At 36.4% G+C, this 19,144-nt stretch overlaps 1 protein-coding gene across 6 annotated transcripts in view; it reads right to left on the bottom strand.

Moving 5' to 3' along the window:
• EPHA7 (EPH receptor A7) overlaps positions 1–19,144 on the bottom strand; it is a 294,990-nt gene that overhangs the window by 231,568 nt on the left and 44,278 nt on the right. For all 6 annotated transcript variants that reach the window (XM_088162035.1, XM_014881441.2, XM_014881439.2 and 3 more), the window contains exons 4-5: positions 8,585–8,740; positions 7,521–7,856 (exon numbers count right to left, since the gene is read on the bottom strand). In XM_088162035.1, coding sequence (XP_088018161.1) covers positions 7,521–7,856; positions 8,585–8,740 — 492 coding nt within the window. The remainder of the gene's footprint in view (positions 1–7,520; positions 7,857–8,584; positions 8,741–19,144) is intronic.

The raw sequence follows: 19,144 nt of genomic DNA, 5'->3' as shown, positions 1-19,144 counted from the left end.
ACTGGAGATGTTGTTCTGCTGTGAAAATCAATGGTCTATGGAGTTTTATATTCTTTGCACTTAAGTTAATTAGCTGCTCTAGAATGTGTATCATCAAGTATAAATATATCAAGCAATTTCGTGTCTTTGTAGTGTACCGATCTTGAAAATCTTTGATGCTAGCTGGGTCATCACAGAACCATGTATTAAAGGTTCCTAAAAGTATAATAAAGTGCAAGGAGTTTCTATTCTGTTGAAAAGAACTTGTGGGCCTGAGGAAAAAATCTAACTATGGATGAAGTGAAAGAAGAAGTCAGGCATATTTATGAGGTTTTAAAAATTCACCCAGCAGGTGTCACAAGTAGAGCTCTTTAATTTTAGACAACTTTCAGGGACTGGTCATAGACAGTGTGATGTTAATACATACACTTGCTTTTTTAGATGAGGATTAATTTTTCGTCACTGTTTTTATGAACACAATTGGTTTAACTCATAAATATTGAGGAAACAGCTGACCTATGTTTTTAAAAGAAAAAAGGGGCTCCTAGTCCTTGGTGCGACATCAGTAAAGTAATCCCTCCTTTCCATGGCTAAATTGTACTTCATGTTGCTCATTTTCTCCCTCAAGTACATAGTTTTTTATTGTGCAGTTGGTGAAATTATTCTTGAGTAGTGTACATTAGACCATGGTGACATAACCTGCTTTTTCAATAGCTCAGTGCACAGGAAAGTCAATAGCCCTGTGGCTGTCATGCTTCTCTGAGCAGGTTGTCACCAAACATTCAACATACATAGCTTAATCAGACCATTTCTAATTTGGAGTTCTGTTTCTGTGAAGCTGAAGCTTTACTTTATCTTTGTGTACTCACACTAAAGTTTCCCATTCTTTTCACTTCTAACTACTGTAAAATTTGCATAGTCTTTATAGGAAAAAAAAAAGTCTCTTAGCAAAAATTATTACATGTCTTCCAAAAAAAGATTTTCTGATAGAGCTGGACAGGCAAGAGTTCTGATATCCATTTGAGAAAACAAAAAAAAACCCAAAAAACCCAACCCCCCCCCCCAAAAAAAAACAAAAAAAAAACCAAAAAAACCCCAAAAAACCCCAAAAAAAACCCAAAAAACCAAAACAAAACAAAAAAAACCAACAAAAAAAAACCCCAAAACAAACAAAAAAACTACATAGTTGTATACTACTTTAGTACACTGTACAAAACTTACATAGTTTAGTATACTATTAAAAAAATCCAAATTATATTCAGTTCCAAACTGATGTGCAAAAACCTAACATAGACTCAAAATGTGATATGAAGTTAAAGTTTCCTTTCAGGATGACAGAACGCCCATTGCTTTTGTTCCTGTGTGTTCTGACAGAGCATAAGGTTCAAATCCTGCTCCTATTGAAGTCAATGACAAAGCTTCCATTGACTTCAGCGGTGCAGGATCAGACCCTAAGCAACACAGATAGCACCTGCTTGCTTTTTATCTCTCTTATCTTTCAGTGAAAAATACTGGAACAAATCAGAACTAAATAATAGGGGGAAAAAGGAATTAATATCAATTAGCTACTCTGTGGTACATTTTTGTATAAAACATACTGCTTGCCATTCCAAATTTTTTTGTAAATATACATGTTCTGTGCATGTATATAAAATATCATCAAAACTCTCAAATATATGTGCCATACCATGTAATATCCTATACAGATATTTCCTTCTGTGAAACTCCTGAAGAAAAATCTAACATTTAATAATTTAATAATAATGCCCCAACCTTGCAATTCTGTAGTATCTCTATAACCTTGTGGATGTCACAATATTAAATATGACCTGATACAATCAGTGAATGAACAAACTGCTTTTCTTGATCTGATGGTATTTGCTATACAGACACTGGAACTCTTATCAAGTTTTTATCCATCAGTTTAATTCAGGTATAAACTCAGTTATCGCCTCCTGTAAAAAAATCTGTGATATTAGTTCAGGGTAATGTGATTGCAGATCAATACGCAGTCTTAGCTCCACAGAAATAACCCAATCCATTCTTTTAATGTACTGAAAAGACATCAAAAAAAGTAGAAGAATAATAACTATCATATGCAACTAATTTCTACTCTAATTTTTCCCTTTTTAGTTGATTACCATGGAGCGCAGAACACTTACACAGCTATGCTCCCTGCCTACTGGTCTAGGAAAAAAATTAAAATTATTAAAATATATCTTAATATTAAGAATAAGCACAGACATCCATATAGCTCCCATTAAAAAAATAAGCAAAATGGTAACCCAAAATGCAGTCACCATCACATATGTTTCTAAAAACCTCTGTTTAATGAAAGCATTTAGTTAATATTACATTTGAAAAGTGACTTTTTGTAAAATAATTCCCCCAGCTCAACAGGTGGAACACATTCAGTAAAAAGAAAACATTATTTTTATAATCTGAATTATTTTTACATGAGGCATTGCTTTTAAAGAAAATAAATATTGATGATGTAGCCGTATCAGTGTGCAAAAACTGACCTAGGGCTGGATGTTAGGAGATGAAGCATAGCTCAAAAAGTAAAGTCCTTAGCAGGAAATAACCAAGGAAATCCATAGCTAAGGCAAGTCCACTGAAATGGGAAAACATTGAAGAAATGCTGAGTTGAACACTGAAGCTATTTGTAATAAGCTGTCATGTAGCACCAGAAGTGAACATTGGATGGAAGATGTGGACAAAGGTAGATTAAAACAACTTGGTGGCAGTATGGGAAGAAACCAAAACGGCCTGGGGAAAGGAGAGAAGTGAGAACAGGACCAGAACACTGAGGTCATAGTGACTGGGAAAGCCGCAGGCATCAATCTTCCTGATTGCTGCCTCTGCTGGGGGACAGCTCATTGCTGAAGGAAAGTCAGGCTTAAATGAGACTGACAGTGAACAGGAAACAAATAGATGGTCAGTAGTGCAGAGGCTATGAAAGAAGAGAGTTTAAAAAATGAGTAGGGATAATGAGAGCTGGGGAAAAAGCATAAATAAAGAAAAGAAAAATTATGAGCAGCAAGAATGAAAGGAAAATGTAACATGAGAGAATGCGAAGTGTCTCTCTCATTTAGAAAGACTTAGGAATTACCTAAGAAAGGCAGAATCCATCCCACAGATTTGCATTTATGCATTCAGCCATTTCTTGTCATGTAAATCAACCGTGCTGCTGCTAACAGTCATGATTTTATAGCATGTAATTTTTTTTTCAGTTCAAATTGCTGGGATAATGCCAATTTGAAAATTTCTCTCCTTTTTTTTTTTTTGTTAAAACTGTGAAATCAGGGATCTGCGCTTTTTTTGTAGGAAAAGGTCTTAAACTGAACTCTAAGACGTAAAAAAGGAATAGCAGCAAATCAACATATACAAAGGAAATTGTTACTAAAAAAGAATGTTTTTCAAGAGTAAGTCTTGATTATGGAACTGTATCAGGGTGTTTTAACCACTTGAAGTTTGTCAGCATTAAGTGCATCTGAAGGCACTGCATGACCTAAGAGTGCTATGGGGCACCTTTCTCCTGCTGTGAAGCAGCAGCAAACTTTAGCAAGTGCTCCCTGCACAAGAGCAATGAGTACATTTAGGGACAGTTATTGGCATTGCATTTTAGCTGCTGTTTGTCTTAGTTACAGTAATAAGGCATGATGAGTGACCTCTTGGATTTTTTTTTTCTTTTCAATGACTATAAAGGCAATTTAAGCAGGCTAAGGACACACACTTAAATTTTCTCAAACCCTGATAAATTTTGCTAGTCATTCAAAATATCCTAAGCTTTATCAAGGCCTTGGCTTGGTTGGGTGTACATAACCCTTTACCAGAGATGAATCCATTGTTCATTCGGATAATTTCTAGAGAAAAGGATGCAAAAGACCGTTTTAAAAACACACTATCTTTGCAAAAATTTCAACGTAAAAATTATAAAACTGATATTGAAGAATATTTTGTAAAATGAAAATGCACAAATGTCAAAATATAACAAATATTCATCTGCAGTGAAACCTACCCAATTTCCATTCACCTTCTGGGTGTTGTACGGAAAAAATGTAAAATTTGGGAAGGAATTTGATGGATCAAAAGGCACTACCAGTACAAATGAAAGGGGAATATCTTATGAGGGAAGTGGTCAATTTTATCTTTGGTAAAAACCCATTCAACAAGCTCACAAAGGTAGTGCTTTTCAGCTGTTCACCAGGTGCAGCTCTTTAGTGCATTTGTTTATTGTAACTAGAGCTTAGTCACATTCAAGTCTGAATTCTACACGGATGCAGGGGTTCTCATAGATCAGCTTGCAGTACTGGGATGACATCCTGTATTCTTTATGTGATGCTGGATAGGCAAGATATGAAACAAGATGCTTTACTCCTGGGGGACTTAGTGTACTTAATCTTGTCCAAAAAAAAGCAAAAAAAAGCAAAACCAAAAGCCTCGTGGTTCATGGCTGAAGCACAAAAATATGCCATGACAACTGATAGCCTAGTCACAAAGTCTTTTTAAAACAAGGAATGAATAGCAATGTGTCATACATGTGTATGTATAAGCGATGTGAAATGATACCTACCCACTTGAAGTCATTTTATTGTGTTATTTCCACAAATATAAATAGATTTTTATCCACCACCTGGTTCTTTTATGTGTCATGCTCTCTTTTGTCTCATCAGAAGCTTGTTACATGTGGGTGAAGAAACATTGAATATATTCTATAACCCCATTCTTTTATCAATAATTTCCTGTTATCATTACACAATGATTTGAATTTTGTGACTATGGCCACAAAGGAGCAATTCAATTAAACCAAAACTACAAAGAGAAAATCTCATTGCAATCCTCTGTGCAACTGGTGAACCCAGTAATTATATATAGCCACCTATTGTGTTAGCATAATAACATGTGAAGAAGGTTTAGTTAGACACATTTACACACATAAAAAGCAGTATGGGCATAGAAAAAGTCAGTTTTGCCAGAAGTATAGAACAGTCACACAGGAACAAATGAGAGCTGCATGAATCCTAGTTTACTTGGCTATAAATAAATCCAACATTTTCTTTCTCTCCATGGTAAAATAAAAGAGAAACACAGAAGCATAACAGTCTCCTTTGAGCAACCAGTCTCTTTCTGTTCAATTATAGTCATCAATCTGTTCCACCTAAAATATTTTCCTCCTTGAGAAACCAAAGAAATCAGTATTAGGATCCAAAACATGCTGTTGCAAAAAAAAAATGTAGCAGAGGTCTTTCCTTTTGCTAAATGCATTTGTTCTGAACGTCTGTATTTTCTTTAACACAAATTTTGTAATTCTGGAAAAAAAACCAAAAAGCTGCATTTATGTGGCACTTCTAATCAGAAAATCTTGAAGAGCTTGGTATGGAAAAGTGAAGGTTACCTTCATTTTACAGAGAAAACTGCAATGAAAACAGCTTAAAGACATTTTTTTTCCAAAATCTGTCCCCCCATGTATATTCCTTTTAGATGCCAAATTGGAAGCCTTTAAATCTTTATAATCAGAAGTGCTAAACAGGCAAAGCTTCAGTTTTACCCTTTTGCTAAAAAGTGTCAAATCCTGGGAAATGCTGGCCTGTATATAATCCTACAGTAAACTGAAGAGTAGGGAAGGAACAGAGTCAGATCTCCTTCTTCAAGGTCTTATAAAGCTTGTTTAGGAGATTGAAGATTTTTGATTACTTTAAATGTTTAGTAAAGTGTAGATGCTGTCTCTAACATATATGAAAGCTCTAGTTTCACTGACATCTCTGGGCTTGATGTGAGGATCTTTTCATAAAATCAAATAGCTTGTGTTACTTACAAGATAGCACAGGATAACTGTTACAACTTCTGGTCAAATAAAAGCCCTGCAAATCCATGGCTATGACAACACAAAACAATGAACTATAATGAGTTATCTTGGAGAAAACACAGTGAACTTCTGATTAAGGGTTTTTCATCTTCCTAAATTGCACTGTTTCTTCCTTTACCCTGCGTGCCACTGAACCATCAAAGCACATAAAGTAAAGCCAATTTGATTCAGCTAAATAGGAAAAAGTCCAAATCCTCTTCTTCATGTGATAGCTCTGTACCGTCATCTACAGAGAGCACAACACTGTCCACCTGTGCATGTTTGGAGAATTATTTTGAAGATGAAAAATCATGGTGCCAAAGTAATATCATCTGTGGTGCAAAAATAGTTTCAGGGTAAGTTTTCTGTGCTGAAAATCTCATCATAAACTTCAAGAACTGAATGAACACAGAGACCAATCCTTTCAGCCACAGAGATGGTTCCAAAATAATACAAAATATCATTTGAAATCCATGAAAGCACTGTAAGGAGATTAAATATACCATAAATACTCTAGCCTAACTTTAACAGCCATTATCAACTGTCCTAAATTTGCGGGGAGGGAAGGAAGGTTTTGAACTACATTTCTTGTCTTTTTTTTTTTTTTTTTCTGAGATTACTATCTTTAAAGTAAAATTAACTACAGTTTTCCCTGTTTGTTCGTTTGTTTACCCTGTTTGGTGAGTTTATTCTTAGTTCGAAACATTACTTTAGGGGTTCATTTCTACTGCACTAAAAAAAAAAAAAATAGTATGATTCACAGCCATTGAAATTTCCTCCAAGATATAAGTATGAAGTATCCTTTAAAATATTACGAAGCTGTTCTTACAGGAAGCATCACATCAGTTAGTCAGTTTATATTTTCTTTTACAGAATTTATATGAAAGCAAGATCTTGCAAATAATATTCGGTTTAAGATTGCTCAAATTACAAAAGGTTAGTTTTACTATCCTCTCTTTAAGACCACAGCACACTACTGCCACATGTAATTTTATCAACAAGCAACTCGCCAGTTCAGAAACCTAAATCTGAAAATTCTTTTATTTTTTTTTCCCTTTCATTCAGATGCAGACAACTACTAAAGCCTTTTTTTTCCCTGGGGTGATATGCTGGTTTGATTTTACTTCCCCTGACATTTCACCTGTCAGATTATGATAAATAGAAGAAACAAAGAATAATCATCACATTCTCATTGCATCTCATAATCAAATATCTGGAAATATAAGATAAATCAGAAATATTGTCCTGAGGGAAAACATTAACACTGAAAACACCATCAGAAATCCAAACCATCTTCCAGTGACCTGGGACTCCCATACATGTTTAAAAAATTCAAAAAGGAAGTCACCAAAGAACTGTCATACCTATTTTTTTATCTTCAAATACTAGGAATTAACTATAATGAAGTAACAACAACAACAACAGTTCTTAAGTTAAGAAATTCTATTTAATAACAAAGCTGTGTGTCTTCTTTAAGTCTTTTGTGAATGCTTTCTGAAAGCTATGCTGTGGCCAAGAAACAGGACAGGTTATCCTGAAATAGTATAAGCTCAAATTAAATAGCTGGCAAGGTGAAAAGATTAATGAGCCAGAACACACCGAACATGCTCCTGATTTACTGCATCTATAGTTTGCATGTTCCAAATTTCTCTCAGTCTCACAGTGTTGAGATTCATAAGTGATGAAAACTTACCTGCTTGGCCGGTGGTAATACTGACAGCTGCAAAAAGCCTCTGGGAACGACTCAAGTCAGAAACCCCATTCACAGCTTCAACTTCAAACGTGTAGTTAGCATGAGCTAGCAGGTCCATGACAGTGACATAGTTATCTACTAATCCAGTTTGCTGGGGCATATATCCAATGTTACTCCCACAGGGAACACACTCGCCCTGCTCCCAGCTGCACCTCTTGCACAAAATGCGGTAGGTCACATCACTTCTTCCCCCATTGTCAGCAGGAGGACTCCACTCCAAACTCACAGTAGTCTGGTTGATATTGAAAATTAGGTTCTGTGGTGCAGATGGAGGTCCTACATAACACACAAAGAAGTTCAGGGTAATTACACAAAAACACAGTGGGACACACAGGTAGCGTTTCAATTACTGAGATAGAAAACATTTTTTTAGCTGTTTCTCTTCTGTGTAATTAAAAGGAATGCTTGATATACCTTAAAGGTTTTCTTTTACAGATTTTCCAAATATGGGATTTGTTCATCTCTTCTAAACATGCCACACAAGCTGCATCTAGTCTTTTGTTCTCAGGACTGATATGATTTACAGAGATATTTAGTGATGTTTTGGATTTAGGAGACTTCCACTATTTGAACCACCAATCTGTGTAGGCCAATCTATTTGCAGTTAGAAGGTTAAGTCAGATCCAATTGCAGTTCAATCAAAGTGCAGCCCCACAGAGGTTGCTTTCCATTTTTCACATTACTAATTTTGGTATTATGAAACATAATACACATTGTCTACAACAATTTAGGGAGAAACGGGCCTGCATATATCTATTACAGTGAATTATGCACTTATGCAACATGCAGTGTTTCCCAATGCTGTATCAAGCAAACTTGAAAATTATATTTATGCTGATTCTGTATTCACTGTCAACCCTTTTTCCCTCTGCCTTTCAATTTCTTTTACCGTTGCAAATGTACTTTTCAAACGCAGGAAAAGCCAGACAAAACTACTCTCTGCAAGTGGCTGCACCTGGTTGGTTAAGCAACGTCCTTTACTATTAAATTCATGACTCACTCACTTGTGCATGCGACATATGGTGGATCAGAAGGTGCTCTATAATAGCTATCTTCACAGTCGCATCTGGAAGATCCTTCCTTGTCAGAGAAGCTGTGAGTAGGGCAGCGGGAGCACTGCAGATCTTGCGAGGAGGATTTGTAGAACCCACGGCCACAAGCTAAAGCAGAACAAAACAAATAAAGATTTAGATTTGCATGGACTTCTATCCTGATCTTTTTTTTGTTTCTGTCACACGAGCTACAGATTTCTGTAAACATCTAAGCTGGCCATTCTGTTATATTGGCTCAAGCAAGATAGGCTCACCTTTTTTTTTTTTTTTCTTCAGATGACGCTGTTAATAATTTTGTGGCATTTTTATGAGTTCAAGTATATACTATATGTACCTCAACAGCTGGCAGTCCAATATTTTAAAACAGAGGGCCACATAAATGAAAGAAGCATCTGTTTTTCACCAAAGAAGAGTACAATAATGATGTGACATATCTGCATGCCTGCAATAGGCCTAAACAAAAGGAAAACACTCTTGAGATCTGCTCTAAGGACACTGAAGTGTTTATGGTGTCTGAACTAGTCGTTTTGGAGCAAAATTTATTCTTCCCTGATCTCAGAAACCCAAAAAAGCTGTAACCCACCAGCAAACCCTGATCCTGAGGTAAGAATGAGGCATGAATATTTTTTTAAAAGATGACACTGGTAAGAACATGAAGAAAGAGGAGGAGAGCAGACAGCATAAACTGCTCAATTGGTTTTCCCGTGTCACAGAAAGAGACAAGTAGGTTGAAATTAACTTACTAAAATTTTCAAAAAGAAAGACAAAAGGTAGACAATAGGAAATATGTATACAAGAGAATTTCTTACTTTGGTTTGCCCACTGTGAACCCATGAAATTAAAAAAATGTGTTGTGTTACAACAGTGATGTTTAGAAATATTTCTTGCAACTACTGACACAATTCCCAAGGAAAAAGCACACATAAAACACATCTACCATTAGACTTTCAAGCAGAGCACTGCAACCTATACAGCCAGCTTAGGAATGTATAAACTATGAGAACTGTAGGGAATGAGGAAGAGGGAAGTGGGGATCAGACAACACTAAAACTGAAAACATATTAAAACTCAGTTTCAGCACTGATGCTACAGGCAAACCTACAAACACTCTCAACGTGCAAAACAAAACACAAAAGCTCTCCAGAACCTTCTAACAAAGAAGATGCATTTTCAACCAGACTATTTAACTCTTTTTTTTTTTTTTCCCTTCCAACCCTAACAGCCAGTCTAGCCTTCTTAAGCCATCACCTCTATGCAAAGGAAAGGGACGGCGGGTGAAACTTTGTACTGAGTATCAAAATATTAAAGCTAGTTAAATAGTCATTCTGTATTCAGAGGGAGAGAATTTACTTTGGTTACATTCATATTTGCTTGGATATTTTCTCAGAACAGAAATGCAAAGTATCAAAAGACACTGATATTTGGAACAGTTATTTCAGTTGTCTGGTAGTACAGTGATGGAAAGAGCATGAAAACAATGAACTTTATCCAAAGCTCACTAAGTCAATGAGGAGTACCTTTGACTTTAATAGCCTTTGGACTGGACTCAAAGTGTTGCTGAAGCAATGTGAGTCATATTAGTCTGATTAATTTCATACAACAGAGAAAAAAATAAATGCAGCAATACTTAAGAGACCAGTGGATTAAAGCTGATGAATTATGTAAATCAACAGTGGATTACACCAGTAGGAAATTCGGGCTATTACTCTATCAATATAAAAAGTTTTTAAGAAAAATATGTTTGAAATTGCCATAACATTTAGAGTTTGTTGTGCTGAAAAAATCCCAGTGAATGGAACCTAAATTATTTGGCAGAGCCAATTAGCAGGATAGACAAAGGGGTGCAAGTTTGCATTAGAAGAAAATCTAGTCCTGCTTATAAAATGTGCTATAGCATGATTGTGCCACAGTAGCTGTTATATATGTCTATCTAGAAAGATAACAAAAAGAATTTTGGAGACAAACTTGACTTTTAGACAAACCTGACCTGTGAATTCACAGTTGTGGCAAATTCAACTCAAAATTATCCTTTTATACCTTCATCCATTATTTCAGAATTTTCTGACTAAAGCACATAAAAGCTGAACGGATTTGTATACAGGTACCTTAAGGCACACATTTAAACTTATGTCCACTATTTTAGTACTTGCAATAGAAATGTAGCTAAAATTACCAAATAATAGTTTCCTGCCTTTCTTAAATTGTCATGTTCCTCTTATACCAAACAAAACACTGGACAAATACACCGGAACTTCCAACACGTAGTCCTCTGCAAAGCAAAGAGCAACTTAAAAGGCAAAGATCCCTACTGTGTTTCCAGTCTGTCCTTCTCAGCAGGGAACATCACACAGCAAAGATGCAGAGAGTAAAATAAAGATTTCAGACAGAAATAACAAAATGTAAACAGAAAACTCCTTTTCAGTTTTTTTTTGGTTTTTTTTTCCTGATGACTTCATCAAGATATTTATATGCTTAGTCACTCACTATTTAAAGTAAGTGTGCATTTCTTATTAGAGTTCAAAGGATCTGAGTGTCTGTGACTAGTTTACATGACTGAAAGCCAATTATTCTCCTGCACAGCATAACACAAGCGGCAGGTTCAGGCATTCAAATCATGCGACCATTCCATTAGCTTTTTGTCCACTAAGAGGCTTGTGATGACATTTAATAACCATCCCTTTAACTTATAAATCCCAGAGATGTAAGAGGCAGAATATTCCAGGACTGAATTTTTTAACAGTATGAAAACAGTACTTTTAAATAGGTTTCTAAAAACTCCATAGTTCTTCTGAAAGGAGGGTATACAGGGCTGTACACTATAATTAAAGGTACTAATTGGAGGAATACAACTAAATTATTCTCCCATCTTTCTTCATAAAATTAAATTTCTCACAAAAATTGGTTTTTTCAGGCTTGCAGTAGAATACTTCTATTGGTTAAAAACTGGGAACCTATGGGTCCTTATCTGTTCTTAACACATACCATTGTTCTTGCAAAAAAATTACAACTGAAAACTCTACCAACACGGTGTTGCACAGACTACTTATGAAGGTGTGAGAACTTGCCAGTCAGCTACACAGATAACAGATGGGAAAGAATCATTCAAAAATACTGGCTTGATTATTTTTTCCCTCCCTTTTGTCTTCCCTTGCCAAATTGCCATGGTGGAAATGTTGAGGTTTTTTTTATTTTATGAGTAATTTAGATAGATGGTTTTCTTCTACACTATTTTAATTCCACATATTTTGATTCAATTTAGTTTTTCATGCAATATTTTTAAGATTACAGGCACAGGTGGTATAAAATCCCCACCGCTGCTAGCTCCATAAGGAACATTAAAAAATGTTAATTGTAAAAAACAAAAAACTAACACATTAGCCAAATAACAGTCAGAGCTCTGTACATGCAAATCTAAGGTGATAAATACAGCTACTCTTTCCCAAAAGTATCTCATGGCAAAGCTTAAGGCAACTCAAATGACATTTGATCACATCTATTTTAATATTTCATTTCATTAGAACAGGAAAGCACTCATTAACTGCCCTTCTTCCCTATAAAGGAAGCCTAGATTATAAGTCAAGGCACAGAACTCAAGCAATGACAGAAGATAGACAGGGGGATATAATTGGTGAGACGGCACTCTGATGTTGTAGCTCTAATCCTCATCATTCATTGCTGATCTGATTAAAATGTGAATTCATTTGATGTTCCTCAAATAAGTTATGATCCAGCAGTAGTTTTGCAACTGAAGGACTTCTGGGGTATGACAAAAGGCAGCACAGGGGTGTGGAGAAAGGCAAGAAAGGCAGCACAAAATACAATTCTCTTCCATTCACTCTGTTGTGTCATTTACAGCTACTAATTTAAGAGAACAGCTCTTCCCAGATGAAGCTGCATTTTGTTCAAACAGCTGCTCCAAAGTCTTACATGTTCCTGACAGCAAAAAGACACAGAACAGCACCTACCTACCTGACCTCAACCAGCTTAAAACAACACAATTAGGTTTTAATTCTTTCCCCAGATACTACAAAATCAACAATAAATACAGAAGAAAGTCTTGCTTCAGCCAAGGCACAATTCTTTGCTTAGTATCTTAGCCTCAAAACCACTAGGGACTGTCCATCACTGGCCCTCCCAGAGCTGACCAGCTCCTTGGACTTGTTCACTTGTCTTCAATAGCCATGGCTGCTTCTCAGAGCAAATTTTCTCACCTCCTCCATCAGTGAGTTTTTTTCTTGGGAAGCTGGCAGAGTTCCAGTGTGAACTACAAAGACAATGTGAACAAAATCTCTCAGATGAGAGAGCTTTCCTGTAGTTGGGGTTTGAGGAAGCCCTAGATAAAGCAGTACACTATTCTGGCTGTATACCATGAAAGACCCTAGCAGCAATCTTTCTGGGCTTGGATTAAGTTGCTTTCTTCTGGAACACCCAGTAGCTGTGACAAGGATGCATGGTGACGGTAGGGTGGGGCACACGGCTGCAGCATCGGTGCGCAGTGCCCACCTGGAAACGTGTGAAGCACACGCTGCAGCCAGGGCATTTGCAAACATTTTTCACCAGTGTGTTTGGTATCCTTAGGGGACTACACAAATACTGTAAAGAATGGAATTTTGCAAAGCCAAAAGTAAATACTGAGGAATTAGCACAGACTAACGAGAACTATGATGCCACATCTGTGGCATAAGCTGCTGACTGCACCTAATGGAGAAAAATAGCAGCTTCTCTGCTGTGAGCTCATCGCAGCTTTAGTGGCCTGCTAAAGATCAAACAAGGTATATGTTTCTTCTCATTTTTATTAAAAAAAAGTCCAAGGACCTCCGGAGAAGAGAACAAAAGCAGATGCAGAGGGCAACAAGCAGCGTTCATAGTCCCACTTGTGTGACAGGAGAAAGGAAAACAAGGATGTGTTAAACACTATTCATCTTTATGTAGCCTTTTCACTATAAACACTATGAGATTCATTTTGTGTCTAAGATAACAAGGGAACTTAAATTGGGAGCAATGATGGAAATATGGTGAGGGCTATGAGTGACGTATGTAAAAACTGATGTTTACATAAGCAAAAGAAAAAGAATAAACAGTTATAGGGCACTGACACATTAATCAAGAAAATTATTTGCTACTGCAGTAAACAACTAAAAAAAAAAGAAAATCTCCATTTTTCAAAGTGCAAGGCTTCCAGGTGGCATATCAGCTTAAGACTTAAAGGCCACACAATTGTTTCAGCATGTTAGACACTTGATTGAACACGGTTTTTGATAATAGCTTTTGAGTTGATATGAAAATAATTAGAGGTGAATACACTAATTACTGCTTGATCCCATTATAAAAAGTAGACTGGTGTAAGAGGATAAGAATAAAGATGACATACTGTGCTAGCAGAGCAAGAGACCTTGTCTATTTACTCTGTTTTGCACACCATTCCCTGACTTTGCCATCGCTAGCAAGCCTCAGTGGTGTGACAATTTTATGCACGCTAAGATGACACTAATGTTTAAAAAACAACACTTTTCCAGAGCCAGTGTCAAAGGATGACAAAGAAGTAACCACAGATTTTCAACAACATCAGTATTACCTACGAACTTGGGGTACCAAGCTGGTCCCACTGAGAACCATGGCAAATTGACTGCGCATCTTGGAAGGGCTCAGGTTTTTCCTTGGGTTCATTTCTCTCTTCACTTGAATAAGTTGACTATATTATAAGTGATCCTATACGTTGTATTTTTTCCTACCAGCAGTGAATAGAATTTGTTTTACATCTGTGTGGGCATAACTTGCCATTCTTGTGATTTGTTTCCCATTATCTTAATCAACTCCCTACCTTTCTACCTTCTCCAAGCCTGAGAAAATTAAAGAGAATTCTGCTAACCCTCTTTTCACAGAAATGATGTATACACAAAGAGTGTGTGCAGATGTTTCCTGGATGAAGTTATGCAGCTGCAAAGACTTTATTAATTATAAAATGCAAAATGGATTGTTCTGTAATTGAAACTCTCTGGGACCCAGATACATTTGAAAATTAACATACATATATATAGGGCCAGAACATAGATGGATGCTGTTAGATTATTTATTACAGATGGTAATTTTAGCTAATGAAAAAAAAAAAAAAGAAAAAAAAAAGAAAAAAAAATGAGCTGGTTCTTCTCCACTGGAGCTTTCAAATATTTGCTTCATATTAATGTCTATGGTTCCATAACTCAGGGCTAAAGGCACAGCTTGCAGAAGCAGTACTCCCACTGCTAGTGTTGCTGACCTCATCTAGGATGGACAGGTCTAGAATCTTTATTTTAATCCTATTGACAGTGCCTCAGTGGGAGTAATTATAACAGTCAGCCACAAATCCAGACCTCCTGTCACTGATATATTAGGGTTTTTCACAACCAAAATGAGCAGCAGACAAGGATAAAAGCAACATGGGGTAGTGATTATAGCAAGATTTGTCAACCCTCTTCTGCATTAACCTGCTACAAACACATGACAATCTGGCATGGGAGACATTAGAAATGCAAAAGGTTTAATCTTTCGCAGTGTCAAAAAAATAAAATGTTTAAAACATTTGGGGGGCATTGTTCTCTTATGAGTTACTTGGCCGGTAGATCACATTGGCCAAAGGCACTTTTTAGCTGAAGTCTCTGAAAAAGTTTAGAAAAACTGAAAGCAGACCATTATAAAACAATTCCCAACTGTAGATTTCAATGTGAAATATTAGACATAAGAAATCTAGTAACAAAAAGAGACTTTATAACCTCTGATCTACTTTTTCAATAATTTGTGTATGCTCCAGTCATGGCTACGTTTGAAACTGTAAATTACTTTTATAGTGAGAGATGGCATCTGTTATGCCTTCTCTGGCACCTAATATATATTGTTTTATAAGGAGCTTAGACTGTAGTATTTTGTCTAACTACTATGCAATGCTAAATGTCTAACTGAAAAAGAAGTTTATTTTAGCTTGATTTTTAAACTGCAATAACATCTAAAGATTATTCATGTTTCAACTAAGGAACTATGTTGTATATTTCAGTCAGAGTAAACTCAGGACTTTTAATGGTGCCTAAACTATAGTGTGAATGACATATCTAAATAGAGTTGTCCCATGGCTGCATACCATCATTCACTGAATGTTTGTTGTTGCCTGTCAGGAATCTCTCAGGCCTCGTATTAATTTTCCAAGCCTATTATGCCCTTGTTTTCCAAAATCCTGCTAATGTCTTTTGAGAGATGTTCACATACTGCTGGTCACACGAACAGAGATCCAGAAAAAGAATGCTAGCTAGGTAACAGTAACTTGCTCTGATTTTTCCACTGAATGAAGTGAAAGCTTCACCTCTCTCCAAATCTGCTTTAAAAAAAAAAAAAAAAAAAGCCCCAAAAGTAAGCATGTCAGTATATGTGCCTTTTTAACTTATCTAGCTGCAAAGAAACATAGGCACCAAGTAGTCCTATGCTGTTTTCCTGGCTTATTTCTAGACAAGGACAAGGTAATCAGATTGAAGAACATATCCTATACAAATCACAGAATACCCAATGTCACTATACTGTAACAGCAAAATTACTTTGAATCTAATCATTCCGAATCAGTACATCTAAATGGCAATTAAAGACACGCTAGCATATTCTGAGGAGAATTAATTAACTGGGTGAGTTAAAAGTTGTGCATTGAGGCTATGACATAATGTTTCACTAAATTTTCAGTTTACCAGGACAAGGCATGTCACTCTCATTAACTTTCCTGAAAATGACAAATATAAAACCACCATGAAAATTGGTGGAAATTAGCATGTGAGAGATACAAACACACTAAAAATGCAAAGGTATGTAACTCCGTTACTCTGTTACAGAGTTCAAAGCTGAAATGTGAGTTAGAAAATTAAAGAAGAGATATTCTGACTTTCCTGTTCATTCTCTTCCTCTTTCTCCCCTTATGTTCAACCATGCCCTTCCCTCAAGATAAGGTTTGCAAGGTGCTTGAGTAGCTTCTGCTCAAAGTTGAGTGACAGCTCAACTCATTAGCCAGTTTAGGAGCAAATGCTCCACACTTTGCAGGATGTGGTATAGGTTCATCACCAAAAAAAAAAAAAAGAATACGTGCCTGAAGTATTGTCACCAGTAGAAATTTTAACTGTCTTCCTCAGAAGGTTCTCAAACAGTCAGAAACTAATGAAGAAATGCACTTGATTTGCTCATAGCTTCTGCACCTTAGATTTTGGTTATTGTTCCTTCCTTTTTTATTAAAATGGTAATATTCAGTGATAAACTTTTTGAAATTTTTACTAAAAAAAATTTGTTAAAACTACAGTGACTAAGAATTCAGCAATCTAAAGCTACAAATCAACTTAAGTTGTGAAAGTTATGATGGTCTGATAGGAAATTTGTATGATTATCTAACTGAGCAGAATAATACATCCCTGGGTGCATCAGCAGACAACAGAGAACTGCTGCAACAAAAAGAAATTGGCTGTGTAAACTTGGATGCACGTGGTGGTTTTTTTCTATACAAATACACAAAAAATTCATGCTAAATTTGTCACATTCCTGTAATGATTTTTGTTGGGTTTTTGTTGGTTTTTCTTCTTTTTCTTTTTACTCATATAAAATTAAACTCTAATTACTGTAAGATCTTTTTTAAAAAAACAAAACCAACCAAACAAAAAAACACCGCAACCCAGTGGTGATGAAATTATTACAATAGATTGCTTTCATTAGATTATTCTTTAGCTATTTTGCTTCCCTATTCTAGGGGAATAGCTCAAACAATGCAGCTTACACAGACTGCCACTTAAATAATAAACAACTCACTGAGTTCATCAGGGACTTTTGACAGTGGCGATTCTGTGACTAAACTCTGATTTCACACAGATTCTGTACAGCCATACCTTGTCTGGCCACACACAACATTTCAAGGTGTCTAATGCACACTTGGGCTTTGGTGTTGCCAGTGTGCCTTAGGTATAGTTTCCTGTTGTTTTGGAAAGAGAATGAAAAACATCAAAACAATAATGAAAACAACGGAATTTGGGAAGGGGAAGGGCACGTATTTTGGGTTTGCTTGTTTTCCACATAAAAAATACAGTAAATCTGATCACTGACAAATCATTTGGAAAATAATTTTAAAATAATTTGAAAACCAATTCTTGAATTTCAGGCCAACAAGATTTTCATGGTCTTCTGGGTCTTCTTAACCTGACTTTCTAATGTAGCAAAGGCCTTTGGATTCAACAAAACATCTTTAACCTCTAGAACTGTGTTCAATCCTGGATCCCTCACTGCAAGAAGAACATTGAGGTGCTGAAGCAGGTCCAGAGAAAAATAACAGAGTTGGTGAAGGGTCTGGAGCACAGGTCTTATAAGAAGCAGCTAAGGGAACTTTTTTTGAGTTGTTTACTCCAGAGAAAAGTAGGTTCAGGGAAGACCTTATCACTCTCTACAAGTGCCTAAAAGGAGATTATAAGCAGGTGGTAGTCAGCCTCTTCTCCTAAATAACAACCAACAGGACAAGAGGAAATGGCATCAAGGTGTGCTAAAGGAGGTTTAATTTGGCTAGAAGAAAAAATTTCTTCACTGAAAGGGCTGCAAGGTTTGGAATAGACTGCCCAGGGAAGGGGTTGAGTCATTATCCCCAGAGGTATTTAAAAGATGTGTAGATGTGGAACTTAGGGACATGGTTAAGTGGTAGATTCAGCTATGCTGGGGTACTGGTGATGATCTCAAGGGTCTTTTCCCACCTAAATAATTACATGATTCTAGGATATTAAAGGCTAAAATGTACAGTGGAACCCAAAAGTAATAAGTACTAGATAGGACTCGGTTTTTTTCACTCTCTTATTGATTTTTGTTAAGAAACTCCATTATTTTAGCATCTTTTAGCCTCATTACCTCAAATCAAACAAACAAAGAGCGACGGTCACACTCTAAATAGCAACCTTATTACACAGCACCACTCCAACACAACCACAATATGACAACCTTTTATACACAGCAGTGAACACGTCCCCTGACATGAGCATCTCTAATGCCTAGTAAGCCTCCCAAAGGCTCTCATTTCCCTTTCCAAATGAGCATCCATAGTCTTGCCAGTACAGCTGTCAGAATCTTCTAATCAGAGAGTCACTGTGTTTTTTCACCAAACCTTACAAAAACAAATATCTAAAAAACCCTCTCACTCCCTAGCTACCCTTTCTCTCTTCCTTGAAGCAGCAGTGAGAAACTTCTAGGAGAAGAAATATGAACTGGTGAAGGGAAGATGCAATGATAGCTTTTCTGACAGAGTTGTTTGTAAATTACCATCAGAGGGAAAACAGAAAGAGGGGTAAGTTTTGGTCTATCATTGAAATATGTCAGCTAGGTCTACCAATCAAGGAGATCTAAGTGTGCAGTATCAAGGTTTGCAATTTGTCTTTCATCCTTCGGAGTTGTTCCTCAGTGGACAAGTCTGGTGGCTGGAGGGGACAGATGGCTTATGCTGCCCCAGGAACTGCAGATACCTGCAGGTAGGTATGTCTCAGGCTG

Source organism: Sturnus vulgaris, chromosome 3 (genome assembly GCF_052056855.1).
Source record: "Sturnus vulgaris isolate bStuVul1 chromosome 3, bStuVul1.hap1, whole genome shotgun sequence".
Lineage (NCBI taxonomy): Eukaryota > Metazoa > Chordata > Aves > Passeriformes > Sturnidae > Sturnus > Sturnus vulgaris.
Note: the sequence above shows the minus strand (reverse complement) of the source record. Positions and strands in the feature narration are given on the sequence as shown.